The sequence below is a fragment of the Martes martes genome (genome assembly GCF_963455335.1).
Source record: "Martes martes genome assembly, chromosome: 8".
Taxonomy (NCBI): Eukaryota; Metazoa; Chordata; class Mammalia; order Carnivora; family Mustelidae; genus Martes; species Martes martes.
In genome coordinates this window covers 83,384,136-83,406,703 of record NC_137895.1, presented here as the reverse complement: position 1 = coordinate 83,406,703, position 22,568 = coordinate 83,384,136, and the positions used below count along the sequence as shown (strand labels likewise).

The 22,568-nt window shown below is 55.1% G+C and overlaps 1 protein-coding gene across 2 annotated transcripts in view; it reads left to right on the top strand.

Annotated features, from left to right (window-relative positions):
* Positions 1–5,343: 5,343 nt before the first annotated feature.
* COL2A1 (collagen type II alpha 1 chain) overlaps positions 5,344–22,568 on the top strand; it is a gene marked incomplete at its 5' end in the record, with an annotated part of 31,057 nt that continues 13,832 nt past the window's right edge. The window contains 20 exons of one of the 2 annotated variants that reach the window (XM_080810646.1): positions 5,344–5,428; positions 9,531–9,740; positions 11,355–11,404; positions 11,523–11,555; positions 11,654–11,707; positions 11,874–11,975; positions 13,186–13,263; positions 13,881–13,925; positions 14,028–14,081; positions 14,494–14,547; positions 15,310–15,363; positions 15,769–15,822; positions 15,951–16,004; positions 16,311–16,355; positions 16,883–16,936; positions 19,965–20,009; positions 20,420–20,473; positions 21,895–21,993; positions 22,293–22,337; positions 22,430–22,528. In XM_080810646.1, the coding sequence (XP_080666772.1) occupies positions 5,344–5,428; positions 9,531–9,740; positions 11,355–11,404; positions 11,523–11,555; positions 11,654–11,707; positions 11,874–11,975; positions 13,186–13,263; positions 13,881–13,925; positions 14,028–14,081; positions 14,494–14,547; positions 15,310–15,363; positions 15,769–15,822; positions 15,951–16,004; positions 16,311–16,355; positions 16,883–16,936; positions 19,965–20,009; positions 20,420–20,473; positions 21,895–21,993; positions 22,293–22,337; positions 22,430–22,528 (1,368 nt within the window). Of the gene's footprint in view, positions 5,464–9,530; positions 9,741–11,354; positions 11,405–11,522; positions 11,556–11,653; positions 11,708–11,873; positions 11,976–13,185; positions 13,264–13,880; positions 13,926–14,027; positions 14,082–14,493; positions 14,548–15,309; positions 15,364–15,768; positions 15,823–15,950; positions 16,005–16,310; positions 16,356–16,882; positions 16,937–19,964; positions 20,010–20,419; positions 20,474–21,894; positions 21,994–22,292; positions 22,338–22,429; positions 22,529–22,568 lie in introns of both variants that reach the window. The other variant, XM_080810647.1, reaches the window with a different exon arrangement.

Below are 22,568 nucleotides of genomic sequence, written 5' to 3'. Positions count from 1 at the left end.
GAAAAGGAGAAGAGAGGCAGCTCCGAGCCAGACTCAGTGACAACCAGTGGCATTCATGACAGCCTCTGTGTCTGGCCTTGATCTTGTCCGTAGAGCCACATCTTCTTTCCAGTGGCCCCCATGGCTGACCCCCCACTGTTCTGGGCCCCTTGCCTTGTCTTCTGGGTCATGGTCCTGCTGGCCTTGTCATGGCAGCCATCCTGTGCTCTCGCCATCGCTGTGTATTTCAAAACCCCACCCATCCCGGAGGCTCCCTTGGCCCAGGGAGCCTTGCCCAGCTTGCTCTGTGGCCTCCAGAATGCTCTTCTTGTTCTCTGTCTCTCTTTGTGCTTGTGGTTTCTTTTCTTTCTTTTTTTTTAGGAGGGTACCTTCTTTCAGCATTTTTCAGTCCGTTTTTGTTTCCCTTATGAACTCAGAGGCAGTCCCTTAATCCCCTCTGTCTCTCCATTTCCCAAGGCAGTGGGGTGTTCAGCGTGAGTGCTGAGCTGGATTTGCGCGGTGCTGAGACAGGGCTGAGGAGACTGAGTGTGGTTCTTGATGCTGTTTGCGTTTGAGACTACATAGTGACACATTTATGCTCCAGTGCAAAGGAATGTCCACCATAAATCTGGAAACCCTACCCTGGACAGTCCTGATTCTGTTACTCTGCCCCAAAAATGTCAAAGGAAAACATAAACACATCTTGAAAGGATGTCTGAACTGAGCCCAACCAACAGAGACGCTGAACGCCACTGAGCGCCTGGACCCACTCTCCCTCCACCATGGCCGACTGGGGGAAGTGTGGCCAGAGGTTGGGTGAAGTGTGTGCATTCACCGCCTGCCATATTTGGGGCTGGCTTTACCTCTCAGGAATGTGAATCCTTCCTCACTTTATCACTATTTTTAAATGGAATTTGTGCAGAGGGAGAGAAAGCTCCTTTCTTTCCCATCTACCTACAAATATCTTGCCCAGTGAGTCTGTGTCTACAGAAGTCTAAATTTAATATCCCCAGTAAAAGGAAAACAGCAGAAGAGTTCTTTCACGACACAAAATGACTGGTTAAACCTGTCTGTCTCACTGAGTCGGTCGGATCTGGGGTAGATGCACGGATTCTGTCTGATTGCTCAGTGTTCTCCCGGCAGCAAGGTCGGGGCTCTCCTCAAGGGTGTAAGTGGATGGTGAGGCCACATGGGAGCTTCAACCTCAGTCTTCGATGCCCTTCCTTCACCGAGTCCAGTTCCGCACGTCTCTGTGCCTCCTTGTTGGTTTAGAGCTGCTGGGCTAGAAGGCTTTTCACGCGACGTGAACAAACACTTATTTTCATTAAGTTTAATGGAGACCTTTCTAAGTTGTAATGCACATTTCCCTGCCTCTTCAAAGAGACCGTATTCAACTGCAAAGAACATTTTCTTGGACACTTAAATTCATCGTTATGAACCACAAGATTGCGGCAGATGCTCTAAACCGGGGTATTCCCGGGAGCCACTGAGGACCCCAGAGCATTTGACCCCCACCCTGCTGGCCCAAGGTTACCAGGTTTTTTACTCACTGTGTCAACTTCATATTGCTTTTCTGTCTCCTCTCTTCTTGTCCCTTCTTGCTCTTGTTATTGTTTTCATTCCACAACTGCTCTCTTACCTCTATGTTTCTGCATCTAATGGGTGACGTCAGATGACATTTTACCTGTTAAAAGAATATCTAAACTATGAATCAGCAGACACTGAGCAAGAGGGACTCTAGGATGTATAAAATGCATATGCTCGAGTACATGCCCTAAATCCTGGTCGCTCAGAATTCTGAGCGGTCACTGGTTTATTTCCTCTTCTTTTCAGCTTCTTGGCTATGTTCTGGATAGTGAGATTGCTGGGTAAGTAATCTCCAAGTCCATGATTCCCCTCTACCCCTTTGGCTACATATAGGTTCAATTCTAGTCTGAGTCACAAATCAGAGATTTTTATTTAATTTTTTCAAAGATTTTATTTATTTATTTGACAGACAGAGATCACAAGTAGGCAGAGAGGCAGGCAGAGAGAGGCGGGGACGCAGGCTCCCCACTGAGCAGAGAGCCCAACGCAGAACTCAGTCCCAGGACCCTAAGATCATGACCTGAGCTGAAGGCAGAGGCTTAACCCACTGAGCCACCCAAGCGCCCTTGTCTATTTAAATTTGTTTATTTGTGGAGCATAAGAAATAACATGGAGGACATGGAGAGATGGAGAGGAGAAGGGAGCTGGGGGAAATTGGAGGGGGAGATGAACCATGAGAGACTGTGGACTCTGAAAAACAATCTGAGGGTTTTGGAGGGGTGGGGGGTGGGAGGTTGGGTGAGCCTGATGGTGGGTATTATGGAGGGCACGTATTGCATGGAGCACTGAGTGTGGTGCATAAACAATGAATTCTGGAACACTGAAAAGAAATTTAAAAAATAAAAAATTTTTTAAATGTTAAATTTTATTTTGCTTTGATCAGTGTTCATCTCCGATGAAAGAAACTTTTGTTTTCCCTCATAGGGAGCAGAGAACTAAACTGTATTCACAGATGAACCATGATTACTGGACAGAATCCAGAACTCCTATGTGTAGAAAGAGTTCACTGGCAAAGAGCAATCACAGACTTAGAGGATGAAATCTAGAGCAGCCTCGCTCTGAAGGATGTGGTACTTCGCTGCCCACCAAACCAGATCACCTTGAAACAGGCTTTGGGTTTTTTCGTATATTTTAGTGTTTTCACCTTTTTTATTTGGTTAAATTTTTATGGCCACTTGTATTTGAGGTCAACCCAATGACTGCCTAGCTTTGTAGCTGCCTACATACTGTTTGTATCATAAAAGAAATCATATTTTGCATAGACATGCACTAGTCCATGGGGTTTCCCTAAGTCCTCCAGTGTGCTGACATCGTGCTAGGCACTGTTCTTGTCCCCAGGGGGGCTCCCAGGCTCATTGCTAACACCAATGAATAGAAAGGTTAAAAAAAAAGGGGGGGGGAGGGGCACCTGGGTGGCTCAGTCAGTTAAGGCCTCTGCCCTTGGCTTGGGTCATGATCCCAGCGTCCTGGGATCGAGCCCCACATCGGGCTCTCTGCTCAGCGGGAAGCCTGCTTCCCTTCCTCTCTCTCTGCCTGCCTCTCTGCCTATTTGTGATCTCTGTCAAATAAATAAATAAAATCTTTAAAAAAAAAAAAGGGAAGCCACGCAAAAACAGTAAGTAGCATAGACTATTAAGTGGACACAGGCTACAGGCGCCAAAGGGATTCAGGAAAGCAGGGAGAAAGCTGTGTTCTAGAGATATTGGAGAAGTCTTGGGGGGGGGGGGCTTGCCCTGGGGGGTCTTGAGAAACATGTGGGGTTTGGTCAGTCATCCTCCCTTCCAGGTGGAAGACAGGACCCATGGCCTCAAGGAGGGCCTGGGACACTGCAGGCCTGAGCCCCGCTTTCTCCTGGCAGAGGCTGAGGCTGAGGAAAGGCTCAGAGCTTCATGCCCCGCCTTGAACAGGAGCTTGGGAAAAGAACGAAGGCAGGCCCATGGCCGGCAGGCAGAGCAGTCGGAAGCCGTGGTTCAGTCCTTCACCCACTTCCATCCAGGCTGCACAAAACATGGAGGCATCTCTTTAAACAATGAGACGTCTTTTTCTTTCTGGCCAGCACACGTGCACAGAAGTTCTGCACACTTGGAATTCCAGGCTCTACTCTGAGAAGCTTCAAAGCATGAGGGATTAGAGAGAGGAAGGGGAAGCCCCGAACTCCCTGTGGGGCAGCCTGAAGCCCAGGGGATAGAAGTAGCTTCTTCCTAGTGCCCTCAACTTCCCAGAGGAAAGTGGGGCAGAAACTCCACTGCTGGGGAGGGCAGATCTGGTCAAGTCAGACCCCAAAGAAAGTTTCATGAAAGTTTGTGTTTTTCTTAAAATTCTTTGAGAGACCTGACAGTCCTCAGGGAGAGAAGACCATCTCCTCAACAGGAAGAAGGTCTATTCTGGGTCCTTTCTTCTTTAGTATCAATGGAGACACCAGGAGCCTCTAAAGAGCATGGCTGAGCCCTGGGAAGCAGGCAGCAGCAGGCTAAGGTGCCACAGGGCCCTCATCAGGAAAGGTGAGGTGAGGTGGGAAGCAGCAGAGGGCCAGGGGACCAACTCGGAAATTCTGGCTTCTCCCATGGCTCACAGAACTTGGTCCAGCTGGACCAGCCTCCCAGCTCCCTGGACAGGACTTCGGCAGTGACCAACCATCCCTGGCCAGGACTGCTCAACCTGGAGGCAGTGCCCACTCCCCCCCAGGACTCCCAGACCCCGGGCCAGGAAGAGCAGACACCACGTCTGAGCCTGGACCTAGACAGTCCCCCACCTGGGCAGCAGGCAGGTTTAGTCTCGGATCCCTCCGTCCTCTGTGGCTGCTTGAGCCCCCTTCCCGGGGCCTGCCCCCGCCCCCACACCTTCACACAGGTCTTCCTCTGTGCTATAACACATCGGCCCCTTTCCTGGCGATTGGCTTCGGCCAACGTCTGCCAAGGCTCCAGAGGAGGCTCTTTCTTCGCAAAGCTGGATGGGGGAGGGGTTGGGCGCTGTGGCTCTGAATCTTCAGGTGGGAACCCCGGGCCAGGTACTCCGAGAAGTGGCCAGAAGATAGGTAGAGACAACTCCCCAAACCTGGCCCTTCCTGACCGTCTCAGAGGTTTAGGGTTCCAGATACCATCGCGAACTCCCCCTGTGCCCTCCTTCCTGCCTTCCGCCCAAGGTCCCAACGCGGAGCCCCCCAACCCTCCCCGCTACTCCTTTCTACCACTTTGCCGGCTCCCTCCCAAGTCTTTTCCGTCCACGGTCTAGGGCTCGCGGCCTGCGCCTCTGCAAACACCCCCCGCCCCTCCAATCTGGGCAGAACTCCGAGGGGAGGGGCCGGAGGCCCCCCTTCCCGCCTGTGGTCGGAGGGGGCAGCGCCGCAGCCCTGGGTTGGGGGGAGGACAGCAGCCGTCTCTGCGCCCCGCCCGATCAGGCCACTCAGCACACTAGGGGTGGGGGGCGGGAAGCAGGGCTAGCGGAGAGGTGGGGGGGGTCCAGTCCAGGCAGGTGCGGGCTCTGGCTGGGCCCAGGCCGGCTCCGGGGGCGGGGTCTCAGGTTACAACCCCGCGGGGGGCCGGGGGCGGCCCGCGGTTTGGGCGAGTTCGCCAGCCTCGAGAGGGGCCGGGCGCATATAACGGGCTCCGCGGAGGGGAGAAGACGCAGAGCGCTGCTGGGCTGCCGGGTCTCCTGCCTCCTCCTCTTGCTCCAAAGGCCTCCTGCATGAGGGCGCGGTAGAGACCCGGACCCACGCCGTGCTCCTGCCGCCTCGCTGCGCTCCGCTTGGGCCGGCTCCGCCAGGCCCCGCGGTGAGCCATGATCCGCTTCGGGGCTCCCCAGACGCTGGTGCTGCTGACGCTGCTCGTAGCCGCTGTCCTTCGATGTCAGGGCCAGGATGTCCGTAAGTCGCCCAATGTCCCTGCCTGCCACCCTTCTGTGTCGTCCCTTCGCACCCTTCCTTCCGCGCTCTCTCCCGCTCTGGAGCCGGCGGGTCCGGGTCAGAGTGGCTCCCGGGGTCACCGCGTGCCGAGACTTGGGCGCAAGACGCGCAGGAGCTCACCGAGCGGAGTTCTGCAAGCTAGGGCTCTGTCTGAGCGTCCTCTGGTGCGGGTCGCAGTTGGAGGCAATTGCAGGTCTCTCCGTTGCGCAGGAATTTGAAACGTGCAAAGTGTCGGGTCGAGATGTTTGAGCGCAGATTTAAGCGCGCTCTCTTCCACCGGCTTTGGTAATTAGGCAGGGCACACGCACACAACTCACCTCCCCGAAGCACTCGGAGCTCAGCAAAAACAGGTCTTGGCCCATCGATCTTAGGAGAAGTTGAAACGGGCACTAGCGAAGGAGTGAGAAAGTACCAAAGGGTTGACCTCGCAATCTTGTCCAGGGGTTGGTGGCTGGAGGGTTCAAAGGGGAGTTAGACAAAGGAGGTGCTCTGAAACTGGTGGGCTGAAATCCGAGGCCACAAAGAGGCTTCGGAGAGGCGCTCTGAGACTTCAGCGCCTCTCCTTTCCTCCCTCTCCTGGCTGGTGCGGGAGCAAGGTGCAGCCCTCATTCTCATCTCGGCTTTCGCCCTGCCTCTAACGGGTGCAGAAACTTCCCGTAGGAGAGGCCATCTGAAAGGCGATAACATTCCAACCAGATTGTGCTTTTCAAACGCCCCCAGAAAATAGCGCCCCCTCCCCGCCGTCCTCCCCTCCAAACCCCGGAGGTTCTACAATGAGTTACTCTTCTAAGTTCCTGGAACTCGTGGAGCCAGGCTGCGAGCTGTGGGTCTGTGTCTGTCTGTGTGTAGCAGGGGAGGGGGCACTGTTGGTCGATTGCTGTAACAATTTCAACCGAATATAGTTAGAGATGGTGGTTTCACAGTCTAGTCCAAAGGCGGTTCGGATCGCACCTTTCCATCTCCTTTGGTAACGTCCACTGTCTGGGATTATATTCAGGACAAATGAAGCCTGGAAAGAGTATTAGGTAGAGAGGACTTTTTTTTTTTTCTTTTTCTCCACGTGTTTGGGCACGTTTCCGATGGCTGGGATTCCAGCCCTGTCTTTGTATGTTACAGACTGTAAATCAATCTCGGGGGAAACTTTTTTGGGGCGCGGAGGATGAGGTGGGTGGGAATCAAAATCCCTCTGGCGACCAGGCTCTATTTGGTCTCTCCTGCCACCAGGTTGTCTCCAGAGACGGTCTGGAAGGCTCTGGGCCGAGGAGGACTTTCCGTTCGTTAGCTCGGCTGTGAGGCGGGGGCAGGAGTGGGGCCTGCGGCGCAGCCGCAGGGAGCTCGGGCAGGAGATTCTGGCCGGGTCGTCGGGTGTTGCACTGAACTGGCCGCGCGTTCCCGGGCACTTGTTGGAATACGGTGTGTCTCTAAGTGATCCCAGCTCGGACTGACTATATTTTTGTCTTCAGTTCGCACGGACACCCACCTCTGCTTAGTGCACAGTGAAATTAGCTAAGTCACTCCAAAATAATTTGGAAGAATTTGGGAATTCTCCATCTGGTATTAGAGGCATTCAGGTCAGTGGCGGAGCGCTCTCCCGCCGCAGCTTTACCGGGAGTAAGTGAATTCCACAGTTTCCTGGGCCCAGATCTTCTAGTCGCAACCCCTTCTCCCCAGGGGGAGTGCATCGGGGCGGTTGACTCTGCTCCCTGGAGCGTCCCAGCCGGGTCACCCCCTCCCCCGTGGGCGGTGGACCCAGAGACGTGACGTGGAGAAAAGCACGATCTGCGTGGACGTCAGGGATGTCAGAACCCTTAAGCTGGGGCACACCCCTCCTCCCCAGCTGCCCACGAGTTTGAGAAACTCATTGGAGGTGGCGTGTTTGACCCACATCTGCATTTCACAGCCCTCGCCTCCGAAAGTGCCCCTCGGCTGAGGGGAGAGACCTCAATTCTCCTTTGTGAGGCTTGTTTGCGTTGGGAGATTGGCAGCGATGGCTTCCAGATGGGCTGAAATGCTGCCCGTATTTATTTAAACTGGTTCCTTGCGGAGACCTGTGAATCGGGCTCTGTGTGCGCTCGAGAAAAGCCCCATTCATGAGAGGCGAGGTCCGGTGGATTCCCCCGGACTCCCCGACCCCCTCTCCACAATGCCCCCCTGTGCCCGCCCGCCACCACCTCCCGGCTCCAGCCCTGCGCAAAGCGGCGGCGAAGCAAAAACAGTTCCCCGAAAGAGGTAACTTTTTAATTGGCCTGCTACAAAGGAGCGCTTTATGCGGCGCTGCGGTAACGAGGGGAAACGGATCAGGCGCGCCGGGATGCTATCGGCAGCCGTTTGGAACAGCAATTATGGTGGTGCTGGGCTCCTCCGTCCACACCTAGGGGATCCGGTTACGGGGCTGGCTCCTTTCTGGGGCAGTCATTTAATCCTACTTTTCACCCTCCCAGTGTCTGTGGGCGAGCCGCGTCCAGAGCTGCAGCCGCGAGAGTCACCCCGCGGCTCGCACCGCCCGCGCCGCCCGGCCCCGCCCCCCGCATCCCGGCGCCGCCCTTCCGCGGGAAATCCGAGCCGCGTTCGGGTGCACCCCCTCCTCCCAGCGTTTTCTTTTTTCACCCCGAGCCCTCTTGAGTGAGAGCGGGCTTTTCCTTATACCGGACGGGAGACCTCTCTCCCCTTCCCCTGCCCCACCACCCGCTTTTTGCCGTTCCAGCTATTTTAGCGGTGGGCGTGTCACCGCACTGGCACCCCGCGTACCCCCTGGGATCCCCGTACCCTCGCCGGGACTATTTTGCCTAAAGGCTGAGCGGGTTCCTACAGGTGGCAAAGAAAAAAAAAAAAGGTTTATCTTTAGATTTTCAGAGTCTCCTTCAAGAGCAGCGGGCAGGCTCGTTTCTTTCTCCGCCCACCTGGTTTGTGGCTCTTTCCTATTATTCATCCCCTGCAGCTGCCATTGCTTTGGGGATTTTGATGAGAAAAACAGCGCTGGGCGCTCCCTAGCACGTGGTGCGGGCTCTTCAGCCCTTGGCGCTCTCGGGAGAGCTCTTGTCAGCACAGGCTTCGTTTGCAGGGTGAATTCCAGACGGCCGGGCGCTGGGAGAGAGAGAGAGGACTGGTCCGTGCCGTTCTTGGTCTGCATTCTTGGACGAGACCAGGCCTGGACTGGGCTAATCTTAGCCCAGGCCAGGCGTTCAAAACCCCCTGAGCCCTCACCACTCCCCACATTGATGTGTTGGCTTCTGATGAGGTTAGGGTCTCTTACACGGAGGGGAAGGGCTGGAGGTCAGCTGCGGAGGAGGGTGGGGGAGGGAAGTATCTCTTGGCCCTTCCTGCCTCCCAAGGCATTCTGTTAGCCTGCTGGGATCCCCAGTGTGTTGTCTGAATCGGCCTATCCTACCCCCCCACCCAACTGGTCCTGATTCTAATAGGATTTAAATTATGGGACATTATCCTAATTCTAACAGCTCCTCCTTTCACCATCACTACCCTGGCCCCATATATTCACTTTTGGAGTCTGGCTGTTCCTATATTCTAATTTTTGTAGGTAGAATTTTCTACATGCCTTCTGCATTTTAGCTGTCAGTTGTATTTAGCAAATCCCATAATTCCTAGAGGAAGGCAGAAAAAAAGCCTCTGTCACTGTGCTGGGGGAGTGGGGTGTCTGTTTTCTCCTCTCCCCTGTCTTTGCAGTCCCTGAGTTCCCATTCAGGGTCTCACCCCCTGCTCCCACTCCAGCTTGCCCCTGCCCCTTCACCTCTGCCCCAGGCTAGATGCCGGAAGCAAATATGCTACAGTAGCCCCGCCTACCCCTTCCCTTCACTGCTGGGTCCCCGAGGTTTCAGTGGCAAATAGCATAATGCCAGGTGCACAATAAAGGGACCTTGAATGTGTGGACGATTGCAGGATGGCTTCAGAAAAATCATTTTCAAGTGATCTATGTTCAAGAGCCCGCATTCTTCAGCATTTGAGTGATGTCAAGTTGACTGCAACCTCTTTCTCTTTTTCTCTTCTGGCTCCCCACCCCCTCCTTCCCTTGGCTCTCTCTGCTTCCCCTGCCTGGCCCTTGGTGCAGAGAAGGCTGGCAGCTGTGTGCAGGACGGGCAGAGGTATAATGATAAGGATGTGTGGAAGCCCGAGCCCTGCCGGATCTGTGTCTGTGACACTGGGACTGTCCTCTGCGACGACATAATCTGTGAAGACATGAAAGACTGCCTCAGCCCTGAGACCCCCTTCGGAGAGTGCTGCCCCATCTGCTCAACTGACCTCACCGCTGCCGGTGGTCGTAATTTATTTATTTCCTGTTCCACATAAATAAATTACTTGCAGGTGCAGCAAATGCCCTCCCATGGATGCCGGTCCTCTCTGCGGAGCGCAGGGACTGGTTATCCATGGGACCACAGCAGCCGAGGCTGAAAGGAAAGGCCACTTCTTGCTTGCAGGTTGAAACAGAATGAGCCTGAGACACTTAGAGGGGTCCTTCCTCACCCAAAACCACCCCAAAATACACTTCCAGCATAAGGAAGGGTGGATGTGATTCCACAGAAGTGTCCACTCTAGAATCATTTCTGCAGATCACTAGAGCCACGAGGGCGATCACGTGCCCTGTGGGCCAGACTGCAGATAAATTCCTTTATGACCCACAGCTCGTCTTCTCTGTAGAAGACCGCTAAATATCTGGTCTTCAGTGGGGAGAGACCTCGGCCGGCTAGTGGGGAGACAGAGGGCAGGCTCCCTCTTTGAAATATGGAGCCTCAGTGGCAGTTTCCTTTTGCGTTTACCTCTCTTGGAGTTAACTGTCAATTAAGAAGCAGGTTAAGAAGAGAAGGCAGAGCTGGCTCCTGGGGGGTGGGGCTGGGCCGGGGCCCTGCAGGCCTGCACTCTGGTGGATTTATTTTTACTCCCAGCCCAAACCGGTGCTGGGGTGGTGCATGCGTGTCCGTGGCCCCTCTACAGCACTTGGACACAGGCCCCATCTCCCTGGGGTGGGGGGGAGCACATGCCTAGGCTCCTTGGGTGGCCCTCGCTGTCCCCCTCCTACTCAAACGGAGAAGAAAGTGGAAAGGGAAGCAAGGAGTTGCCCTTCCTTAACACTTCGCCAACACTGGTGACCTGCTTTTATGGTCCAGATTTCCGGATCATTTCTGAGGCCCACGTGAGGGAAGTGTTGATTGCCTCACTACTTTGCTGCCACAGAGGGGGAAGGGGTCACTGATTTGGGAAGGCCCTCGCTGCAATGCCCTCTCTAACTCCCATGCCCTGCTGTGTTCATGTGCTTGCTTCGAGGAGACCCAGCTTGAACGTAAGACCCTTCTGACCACCTAACTCCACTTCTGGGAGGGCTCGGGCTGCGGGAAGGGCTTCCTACCCTGTGGGGAGAGAAGACACTTGGAAACCTTCTTCAAGCTTCTGGTGCTTCCTTTCTTGGTGCTATTAGACCTTGAGTGCCTCATTTCCTCTTCCTACGCCCTGCTCCAGTCTTTTGCATGCCGACTGCTTTTTCAGTAACAAAGTCTGGGTCAGCTCCCTTCCTCAAGGGACCTCAGCAACCCCAGGACCCCAGTGACCCTAACATCCCCGTGGAGGGACAGGAAGCTGCCTCCTTCTGGGGTTGTGTCCTTGTCTTTGTTTAATCCATTAAGGAGTGTTTGAGTGACAAGAACTCGTACTTCTCCATCTCACAATTTTTCATTCTTCTCTTTTTCCATCTGCAGGGCAACCTGGACCAAAGGTAAGGGCTTTTCCTTCTCCCTCTCCTCTTGTTTTGCTAAGTGGTGCCGTACACACCCAGCCCGTGGTGTTTGTAGGTAGCAGCAGAAAGCTGTTTTAGGGGGCATCTCAATGCTTGGCCAGGGTTTTGTACTTGAGGCTTGGTGGGCTTGCATGGCTCCCTCCTCAGACTGTGTCCTGTTTCAGGGACAGAAAGGAGAACCTGGAGACATCAAGGATGTAAGTATAGATTCCTCTCATCCCGGTTACGTCTCCTACTCCAACTGGGTCACTTCCTTGGGCTCCCTCTAATATGCCATCCTGTGGGTCTCTCTCTCTCTCTCTCTCTCACACACAGATTGTAGGACCCAAAGGACCTCCTGGGCCTCAGGTAGGAATGGGAGAAATCCCTTCCTCCATCCCTTTCTCATGTAACTGATCTGCAGGTCCCCCGTCTTGCCGTCCTCTCAACATTTTCTTCCCCTTCAGGGACCTGCAGGTGAACAAGGACCCAGAGGTGATCGTGGTGACAAAGGCGAAAAAGTGAGTTGAGAGATGTTCCCCAACCCCCCGTGGACTCCCCAGGTCCTCTAAGCCTCTCCCACCCCTCCTCCCATGTGCATGACCACCTCCCCAGGGGCAGCCCATGGCCAGGCAGTCCTTGCATAAGCCCTGCTTCACGTGGGTGCCCTTTTCTCTTTTTGCCAAGGGTGCCCCTGGACCTCGTGGCAGAGATGGAGAGCCTGGAACCCCTGGAAATCCTGGCCCCCCTGGTCCCCCTGGTCCCCCAGGTCCCCCCGGCCTTGGTGGAGTAAGTATCCTTACGTCCCCTCTCTGCAGGCTGTCCCTCCGGAAATGGAACTTCCAAATTGCTACTCACACTTGGCTGGCTGGCTCCCAGGGCTGCGAGCAGTGTGTACATAGCCCGTCCTTGGGCTTCTCCCTGGGCCTATAATTTAGTGGAATCACATATTAGGCCTGACACTGTGGCGCTAAGGGAGGACTTTCTGCACTCGCTGGGTTTCTGTAGGGCAAGTCTTCAGTTACCAGGTTCCCAGGTGTCTGTCCTGTGTGGTCGATTCCTGGGCGTGGGAGTGGGGACGGAGGGAGAGGATGACTGGCCGCCGGTAGTTCCCTGGAAGAAGAGTGGCCACTGTCCTTGGAAGACATTTACTCCTGGTCCTTGCTGGGTACATTCCAAGCCACCAATTCGTTCTCATGAAAGAGCCCCACTGAGCGAAGGTGTGCGGCGAAAGACATTTTTGGAATTAAACATCGATGGATTATATTATTGTCCAGTTTGGGCACATTTGCTGTCTTGATGTTTGCTAGGTTTTAAATTCTTAAATTTCAGTGGCTTGCCTATGCCTTTCCTTGCCTGAAATATTTTAAGCTGTTGATTTTAGTCTTTTGCTGGGCATTAAATGCCTGGGAATTTAAAAAAAAAAAAACCCGAACTTTAAGAGGAATATTTTAATTGTATTTCTCAATGTAGGTCGGACAGTGTATTTACTGTATTAGAATTTAAAAAATAATTTCACACAATGAAATGCAGGTAACTGAGACTCCTCCAAATAGCTCCGTATCTCCCAGAAATGATTATGCCACTGGCATCTCCTAACGCATTTCCAGAATGATTTTTCAGGCATCATTGGCAATTCTGTCCAATGCAGTTAGTCTGCAATACTTAGAGTTTATCTAAAATAGAGTTTTGGCTTGGGGTGCCTGGGTGGCTCAGTGGGTTAAGCCTCTGCCTTCAGCTCAGGTCATGATCTCAGGGTCCTGGGATCGAGCCCTGCATCAGGCTCTCTGTTCAGCGGGGAGCTTGCTTCCTCCTCTCTCTCTGCCTACTTGTGATCTCTGTCTGTGAAATAAATACATAAAATCTTTAAAAAAAAAATAAAATAGAGTTTTGGTTTTGTTTTGTTTTGTTTTCCCCTATCCTGGTTTATAGCTTACCTAGCGGAGAAGGAACAACTCAGGGCCTCTCAGGCTTCTAATGTCATTGAGTTTATTTGCAGAACTTCGCTGCCCAGATGGCTGGAGGATTCGACGAGAAGGCTGGTGGTGCCCAGATGGGAGTGATGCAAGGGCCAATGGTAAGAAAAGACAAGGGGTTTTTGCAGCCAAAATGGCAGGAGGTGGCCCTTAGCAGAGCCAGAGAATCTGACAACCTTACAGATAATTGCTTAGAGCAGCTCTTCTCCCTCACTTATGTAACCTCCCATGGGGTCAGCCCGAAGCATTTGGTTTTTAATGGTGATGGGTGCCAGTTCCAATGCCGCGCCGGAGTGACCAAGAAGAATGAGGATGGAGAGATGCATGTAGGTTGAGGCTGGAAGGCCAGTCGCTGTTGCTCTTGGAATGAGAACTGAAGAATGCAGACAGCAGCCACTGTCCTCCAGCACCCACAGACTTCCAGCAGGAAATCTCAGCCCTGCAGCTTCAACTTGGCACGAGCTAAATGAAACTCAGACTTTAGTAAACATGGCTGCAGGCCAGGAGAAAGCAAGGCCAGCTTCTCTATCCAAATGGTGCCTATAAATAAATAGATTGTTGCACAGGGAGTGGGAAATGAGAGGGAGCAGCCCCTGCAGGCCCCCTGCCCACAGAGTAACTTTTTGTCCTTTGTCTGGGCTGCTGGCTTTGGGGTGGGGGCACACTGGTGGCCGCTGGCGCATCACTTCCAGTAACCCTCTTCCTCTTCTCACTGCAGGGCCCCATGGGACCTCGGGGACCTCCAGGCCCTGCTGGTGCTCCTGTAAGTACTGGGTCTTTCTGCTCCGTGGTAGTGCAGACACTTTTTCAAGCTCTCGTGTGTCAGTTAGTGGGCTTAACTTGGCGTCCTCATATTACTTTTTAGGGACCTCAAGGATTTCAAGGCAACCCTGGTGAACCTGGGGAACCCGGAGTCTCTGTGAGTACCTGCCCAGACCCTGCCCTCCCCCTGGGGGGGCCTCCAGCAATGTACCACGCGGACCCCAGGACTGCCCTGAGTTTTCCCAGGGGAGGACCCCGAAGTGCCACTTCTTAGCTCCACGGGGATCTCTCCCAGAGAAGCCCAGGTGGCAAGGACCACCAGGAACTCTGTCACAATAGTTCCCTTTCTGGGTCACCCCTGGCCTGTGCTGCCTGCTGCCTTCCAGTATGATCAGCTCTGTCCTCTTGCTTTCTCTCAGCACTGAGTAGGCTTCCTGAACCCCAACCTCCATCTTTTTTCCTTATGGGAGAACTTAGATTCCAAAGGCTGCAGTTCCCAAATTTTGTCTACTAATTAGGCATCGTAACCCCCTCCAACTATCTCATAAACTCTCTCACTTCGTTTGTAGGGTCCCATGGGTCCCCGTGGTCCTCCTGGCCCCCCTGGAAAACCTGGTGATGATGTGAGTACCCCCAAGTGGTCCGATGAGTGGCTGCCTCCTTTGGAAGGGTGTGGAGATGGGGGGTGTCTATGGGGGCAGGGGTGGCCTGGCCCAGGGTGGAGGTGTCCTTAGGGGCAGGGCTGGTCCATCAGAGCCTCAGACTCTGTCTACTGTCTACATTCCCCCTTGAAGCTTAGCTTACGAGTGCCTGGGGACTGCTTTAGACCCATTGGGAAGGGAAATAATTAAAACATCATTAGCTCCAGGAAGGGAAATTGAGAAATGGGAGAAAGGAGAGGGAAAAGATGTCATGAAGGGAAAACAAAAGGAAGACGCTCAACAGCCCAACGTTATCTTAATTGTAAATGAGCTACGAAAAGCACAGAGTCAGGATGTCTGCAAAGGATGCAGACGAAGTGAAGAGACAAGAGTTGGCTCTCGAGCTATTCTTATGAATCCCATTAGATGGTAAAAGTCTCTCCGGGTAAGGCAGCACTAGCCGGGTCTGCAGGGCTCAGGAGGGGAGAGAGGACAGTCCCCTGGGGAAGCTGCAGGCTGGTCCAGATGGACCAGCCTGGCCCACACAGTGAGCAGCTCTCCAAAAGAATACATCGTGACCCAGAAAGACGTTTGAAGCCTGGATTCCCGGGGAGGTGGGGGAGATGAGTAAGCAGGTGGGCGAAAGGCACGGAAGCCCGGTGGGGAGGAGAGATGTAATCCAGAGCGTGCCAACCATGCTGACTTGTCTTGTGGGGAAACTCAAGTACATCTCTCTCCCTTTAGGGCGAAGCTGGAAAGCCTGGGAAATCTGGTGAAAGAGGCCCCCCTGGCCCTCAGGTAAAGTGCCCCCCTTTCCCAGCTGCAAACCTTGTTCCGAGTCTCCCTCCTCTGCAGCTAAGGCAGTGGCCTCCCACCCAGCACGTCCAGTTCAACTAGCTCCCTTCTAACATGGAATTCCAACAGCCCCTACGTACATCACACCTCTGTGCGGACGCGTAGGATCCTCACACAGGCCCACAGGGTGGGGGGATGCCAGGTAGCTCTGGTTTAAACCCATTTTGCATAAGCTGGGGTGAGGTGTGGTATGGGGGCTCTGCGACCTACTGCAAGGCCCACCTGAGTGCTGGGCTTCCGGCTGCCCCGCTGGCCTGAGGGAGCTGGCTCCCAAGGTTCTGGAGCAGAGCAGGGCAGCCTGGACTCCGCCCTCTGCTCTGCCTTGAACATCTCCTCTTTGGACCGCAGGGTGCTCGCGGCTTCCCGGGAACCCCAGGCCTTCCTGGTGTCAAGGGTCACAGAGTAAGTATTGTGGACAAGGGTGCTGGAAGGGAGGTATTGCCCAGGGGAGAGAAAAGCATTTGGCGGGCATGAATCTTCTTAAAAGTGTTTCCCAGAAGAGTGATGGAACGTTTTCTCTTGTCCTCTAGGGCTACCCAGGTCTAGATGGTGCTAAGGGAGAAGCCGGGGCTCCAGGTGTGAAGGTAAGAATGGAGGAGCACATGGGGGTGGGGACAGAGGGAGACCATGAGCCTCCTTTATCTCCAGTCAGGGAGATGCTATTGAGCCAGTGGGTTAGCATAGACTAGCTTTGCCTGGGGACAGCCAGGCCCGCATCCTGCTGGAAGAAGGGCAGGTCGGGAGCGCTGGGGGAATTGTCCATTGCAAAACTGAGGTTTGGGGGTCTTGGTGCTAACTGAGTTGACCAGAGCTTTTGGCTTCCTCCTCGGGAGTTTTCTGGGGGCTGCCAGTGGGGACCCCCTCACTGACCCTATGCATCTTTTTCCCAGGGAGAGAGTGGTTCACCAGGAGAGAATGGCTCTCCAGGCCCAATGGTGAGTATGACCATCGCCCCTCGGGACGGCCTCCAGACCCCCTCACACCAGCTTCTAAAAGCCAGCTGATGGTTCTGCTGTGTAAACTGTTCCCTTTGTGCAAAGGAGTTACTCAGCTTTGTAGATCTGATCTCACTGTGATCAGATCGAAAAGGGACGTTTATCGAATAGATGATTTGTTCAAGGTTCACCAACATTTCCTTGTCATAGTCCTGTGCTAAGATGGGCTTCAGTTTTAAAAAATTGCTTTTCTTCTCCACATTTTGGGGAGTTCATCTGTGGCTCGAAGCAAGACATGCCAGTGACAAGGCTCCCAGTGGTGCCAGCAGGAGTGTCGGTGGTTCTGTCTGGGCAGAAATGCCTTGGATGAGATGCGGGGGGTCCTAGGCAAGCTGGGAAGGCATCATCAGGGGCCACCGCACCTCCCTCCCCTGCCACCAGCCCTTGCTGCCCCCTGTGGTGTCTGGGGAGAACAGGTGGAGAGTCCGTGAGCCAGCTCATGCTTATGCTGTCCTGGTGTGTTCCAGGGTCCCCGAGGCCTGCCCGGTGAGCGAGGACGGACTGGCCCTGCTGGTGCTGCAGTGAGTAATGACAAGGCCAAAGCCACCGCGTGGTCCCCACTTTGGAGTTTACGGGACACTTTCCTCTAGGGCTGTCCTTGACCCTCCCAACAGCCCCGTAAGGCAGAGAGAGTGGCCATCCCTCAGGGATGGATTCTGAGTGTGCCTGGCATGAGTTCCCAGGCGGAGGTCTGCACAGCTGAAGGACAAAGGACAGGGCTGGGCTGTGGAAGGGTTGGTTGGTGGGGGCGGGACTCCCCCTGAGCAGTCGGGATTTTTCGGGTCGTCCCCTTCTCAGCCCCCAACACGCTCCCTATCCGTCCAGTTTGAAGTTATGGACAGACTTAACCAGCTATGGTGCTGAGCTACTTTTTGTTCTTTCCGGTTGTTGAGATGATGCTCTAGAAAAGTGTTGACAGTCCCGGGTCAGCTCATGGGGCTGCGACGCTGTGGCCCCTGTGGCTCAGGCGCTTCCTGGGGTCAATACCTCATGTGCTCCGTCTCAGCTAATCTTCCCTCAAATCCTGTGTGGTAGATTCTACCATTCTCCCCATTTTATTTATTTATTTATTTATTTAGATTTTATATCTTTATTTGAGAGAGGGAGCAGGAGCTTGGGGGGGGGAGGGGTGGAGAAAGAGGGAGGGGCAGCCTCCCTGCTGAGCAGGGATTCCCAACCCCATTGCAGGCAGGGCCTGGATCCCAGGACCCTGAGACCATGACCTGAGCCGAAGGCAGACATTTAACTGACTGAGCCACCCAGGCACCCCTAGTCTCCCCGTTTGAGAGAAGAAGAAACTGAGGCCCAGAAAGGTTAAATTGCTTCAGGTCATGCTTGGCAGCCTCAGACTCTGGCGGCTTCTTGTTGATGTGGGAGGGGAAGGGCATCTGCAGGGGATTTGCGGCCTGAGGAGCGAGGAGCTGTGAGAGTTTAGCTCTGCTCCCTCAGTGGTAGAGGGCCCTTCTGGGTGCTCGGTCAAGCGAGGAATGTGATGAAAGCCATGTTTAAGAAACACCGTGCTTTCTGTTGGGCTCATACCCCAGCCACCCAAGCTCCGAGGCCCCGCCTCACAGGCCCTTGCCAGGCTGGCCCAAGTAAACCAGCTTTACTCCCTTGGCTGCTTTCCATGTAATGCATGTGTTTGGCAGAAATGTCCCTCAAAAGCAGATCAGGGAAATAATAGGCAGCCTGGACCCCCATTTGTCAGCATGCCCAGGTGCCTTATCCAGGAGTCACTTTGTGTGAGTGGATCAGAGAGTGCTGGGGCTGCCAAAAACACTGCGATTTCTGCAGATTATGGGGACCTGGCTTGTGGCTCTTTGGCCAGGCCTGCCGCCACCGTGGTTGCACCCCATGAGGGGCAAAGATAAGCTGCATGTCTGTCCTTCCTCCTCCTTGCTCTGCCTTGCTGCCTCCCGGCCCCACAGTAGTCTGTCTGGCAGGCCGGGCACAGGATTTGGCATCGAAAGTTGACAACGTCACATAGTTCCAAGTGCAGGCCTGGTGTCAAGGCTGGGCCCGGGACTGGGCTGAGTTGGCCTCTGCCAGCTATGGTCACGTGCCCCCCTTGGGCCAGACAGTGCCCTCTCCCAGCCGTGCTGTAGGCAGAGCCATGGAGGCTGGCCCCGCGCAGGCCTCCTGGAGCAGTGCTCAGCTTCCCTTTGCTCACGCTGGGCCCCAGGCCTCTCCTCTGGCCAACCCCTAGAGGGGAGGGTGCTCTAGAGTTTCCCGAAGCAGCCAGCCTGGCCCAGAAGGGGCTCTGGCCAATGCTGAGGCTTCATGTGCCCTCTGACATTTTTTTCTGTCCAGTCTCCTCTTGTTTTCTATTTAATGCCAATTTGGAGATTCTCCGTCAGGAGAAATGGACCATAGCCAGGAAGAAGATTTGACTCTTTTCTAAAACAGGAGCTCCCCCTAAAGCATCCTTTTTCTTTAGCATGCCAGCAGAGGCAGGGGCAGGCAGGTGGGCCTCGCCTTGGGAAAGGTAGCCTTCCGGCCTGCTCTGGTCCCCTGCCAAGGACCAGGGCCCAGGCATAGCTCTGTCCGGCCTAATGGTTCCTGGAGTTTGGGTAAAGGTTCCTGAGGACCTGAGGGCCTTTGAGAGAGAAACTGGGGAGTGCTCGCCCTAAACCTGTGGAAAAGAAACCCTCAAAACTGGTCCTATGTATGCCTGGGTGGTTCGGCTAAGCATCTGACTCTTGGTTTTGGTTCAGGTCATGATCTCATGGGTCATGAGATTGAGCCCCATGTCAAGCTCATCGGTGAGCAGTGAGTCTGCTTGAAGAACCCCCCACTAGCGTGTGGGGTCTCTCTCAAATAAATAAATAAATCTTTACCAAAAAGACACAAAAAACTTGTCCACGAGATAAAGAACTGGCAGCCTTGTCTTAACAGTGTCAAGGACTCTCGGGCATGAACTCTGATGTGGTCCTCAGGCTGGGCCCAGTGCCCTGCCCTCTCACAGGGCTGTTTCCCGCCAGAGCCAGATGTCCTGCGGGCATCTGTGTTTCCTTAGGAACAGGTGGTCTGGTGGAGGTGGCAAGGGGGGTGGAGCCCAGAGGAATCCTGGTGTTAACCAAGGGGTGTCCTTAACCCAGCCTTAACTAAGGAGGTTAACCAAGCCCCCCAAAAGTGTTTCCCGCTGCAAGAAGGTAGGAAGAATTGAATTAGGTTTGCTGTTTGGCTCTTTCATTTTTCTTTGGCTCAATCGCTGAGTCTTTAAATGATAACTTGGCCTTGAAGTTGGGGATATTTGGGCTCTAAATGGAAGTTTCAGAAATGATGGACTAGTGAGGAAATCACCCAGGCTTTGCCCACTGCTGCCCCATAGCCCATGTTCTTGCAGCCACGACGGAGGGGTCCTAGCTGCTCCCTCGGCAGCGGGTGAGGGGGGCTGTCCCACACTTGGGCCCGGCCAGCCTCCCCCTCCTCCCTGGGGGCCCCAGGCCCCAGCGCTGCCTGAGGTTTCTGGTGGGGTGGGCTGTGGATGAGGAAGGCTTGATCCTATGGGGCTTCTCACCTTGCCTGCTTCCTTCTCCCCGCTCACAGGGTGCCCGAGGCAACGACGGCCAACCAGGCCCCGCAGGCCCACCGGTGAGTGCCTTTCAGCCGGGTCAGCTGGCCTGAGCCCCAGCCTGCAGGCCAGCGAAGCACCTCCTAAGGTGGAGGAGCAGGAGCGCTTTCTCCGTGTTACCCTCCTGTGTGGATAACAAGCTGTGAAGCCATAGTTCATTTGTCTTAGCCACGCTTTTGGCATTGTTTTGAGGAGGGCTAGATCAGGAGGTCAGAGAATCATCTGTGTCTCCCCGTGTGTATAGTTAGATGCTTTGCCTTGGGAAGCCAGGTTCAGGGACACTGACCATGGGGATACTTTTCATCCAGGGACTTTGAGCTACAAGGGGTGCAGAGCAAAGGAATGTGAGGTATGGGGGTGGCTCACTTCAGGAGCTGAAGAAATACTACCCAGAAGTGGCATTCACCTTCCCCCTCCTTCCTTCCTCCAGGGTCCCGTGGGTCCTGCTGGTGGTCCTGGCTTCCCTGGTGCTCCCGGGGCCAAGGTACGTGCCCTGTCCCCTTTCCCGTGTTCTTGCAGACCGCCCCCCGGACAGTCCCCCCTTCCCTTCTCAGGGGTGCCTCCCACCCCACCCACTGCTGCTCTCCTGGAGGCAAGGAAGGACCTTGCATCTCCCAGCCCCAGCTGTAAGGGACAGTAAGCAGGCAGGGTACAGAGCTGGACGGACAGGTCCAGTCCGAGACTGGGGAAGGCAGGAAACGATGGCGAGACTCTGGAGATCTGGGAGGGACAGAAGACCAGGACCCAAAGGGAAGAAAACAAAGCTCAGCAAACCCTACGCCCAGGAGGGAGCTGGAGGACGGGCGGGGGGAGGGGCAGGGGTGCAGGAGAGGGCCCCTGCTTTGGCTGGGGGGCTCGGCCAGCCCAGCAGGGCTAGCAGAGTGCTTCTGAGGATTGATGGGGGCGGTGAGAGGCCGGCCAGCCGGTTCAGGGAAAGGCCCCTATGGCCCTAGCGGGACCCTGGAGCACACGGTGCGAGCATTCCCTGGGAATTCTCTCTGGAGATGAATAAGGAGCCTCCCTGAGGTCACTGGCATCAGGTTGCCTTTCCCCTCCCTGGGTTTCCATGGCAACCAGACAGTGTCTGAGGCCCTGGAGCTGGGTGAAGGAGACCCATTGTGAAGAGGGACAGGGGAAGGTGAGGGGGCCTGACCTTTAGAAATAATAATTACAAAAGTGAAGCAAGAGTGTCCTGAGGAGAAACCTGAGGCAGGTGCGCCCTGCCTCTAGGTCAGCAGCCCTCCCCAAGGCCCTCTGCAGGCCACACAGCCTGGAGGCCAGCCACACGTGCCTTTTAGGAAAGAAAGGGAAAGTGGAAGTAGAGGCCATTTTGGGGGGCTGCTTTGGACTGGGGGAGCCGGGTGCTTGGCCCAGCTGGCTCTTGCCCAGGCTGCCTGGCTTGCTGCAAGCCAGCCCGGCCACAGCTTGATCCAAGAGGAGGGGTTCCCTGAGCCAAGCTGTCCAAGGGCCTCCATTTCCTCCGGACAAGCATGGGGGCGTGGAGCAGGAGTGGTGGAAGGAAAGGCTGCCCGCCACGGTTGCCCATCCATGAGCCCAGGGCACTGCCTGGGTGGGTGGGACCCTGGCAGGGCCTTCCTGAGGGGTGCTGACTGGGCTGCACGGTGCCTGCTGGGCAGCACGGACTCATGCACCTGCCGCAGGGGGTCATGGTGTGGAGGGGACACAGAGAGTGCAGGAGGCGGAGGGGCGAGGTCATCAGGTTGGCGAGTTCTCTCGGGGCAGGGGGCCCTGTGGGAACAGGTAGGGACATGTGGGAACACGCCTGCACACGCGCACAGTGGGCACATGCGTGGGACTTGGCTTGCCGGTGCGTCCCTGTGGCTGGCCCATGAGAGGTCTGTGCCCCCTGCCTTCTCCTCATTCCTGCCCTCTGTCTCTGCCCAGGGTGAAGCTGGCCCCACAGGTGCTCGCGGTCCCGAAGGTGCTCAAGGTCCTCGAGGTGAACCTGGTACTCCTGGGTCCCCCGGGCCGGCTGGTGCCTCCGTAAGTGCAGCTTTCCTCTGGCCTGAAGTACCTGGGGTCTGTGGCCCGGAGGCTCTTGACTCTGTTTAACTCTGAGAGAACCGGGGCCCCCATCAGAGCCCCACCCACCAAACCTTCGTTTTGGCCCAGCACTTGCATCCTGAACTCTAGGGACATGTCTCCCTGTCCTCCCCTTGAGACACCCAGCAGGACCCTGTCTACACTGGACAGTCCTTGGATCTGCAGCCTGGGAGGGCAGGGAGGTGGCCAGGGCTTACTCTCTGCTGCTTACTTTGTAATGACACTGCCTCCTTTTTCAGGGTAACCCCGGAACGGATGGGATTCCTGGAGCCAAAGGATCTGCTGTGAGTGTGGCCCTGAGACTTGTCTCCTGAAGGTAGGGTCAGTGCCTCCTTGCCCCTCTCCTGATGCCCCTCCCTTCTTCTCACGCCAACAGGGTGCTCCTGGCATTGCTGGTGCCCCTGGCTTCCCTGGGCCCCGTGGGCCACCTGGTCCTCAAGGTGCAACTGGTCCTCTGGGCCCGAAAGGTCAGACGGTAAGGCCCAGCATGAACCTCAAGTCCCACCAATACCCCT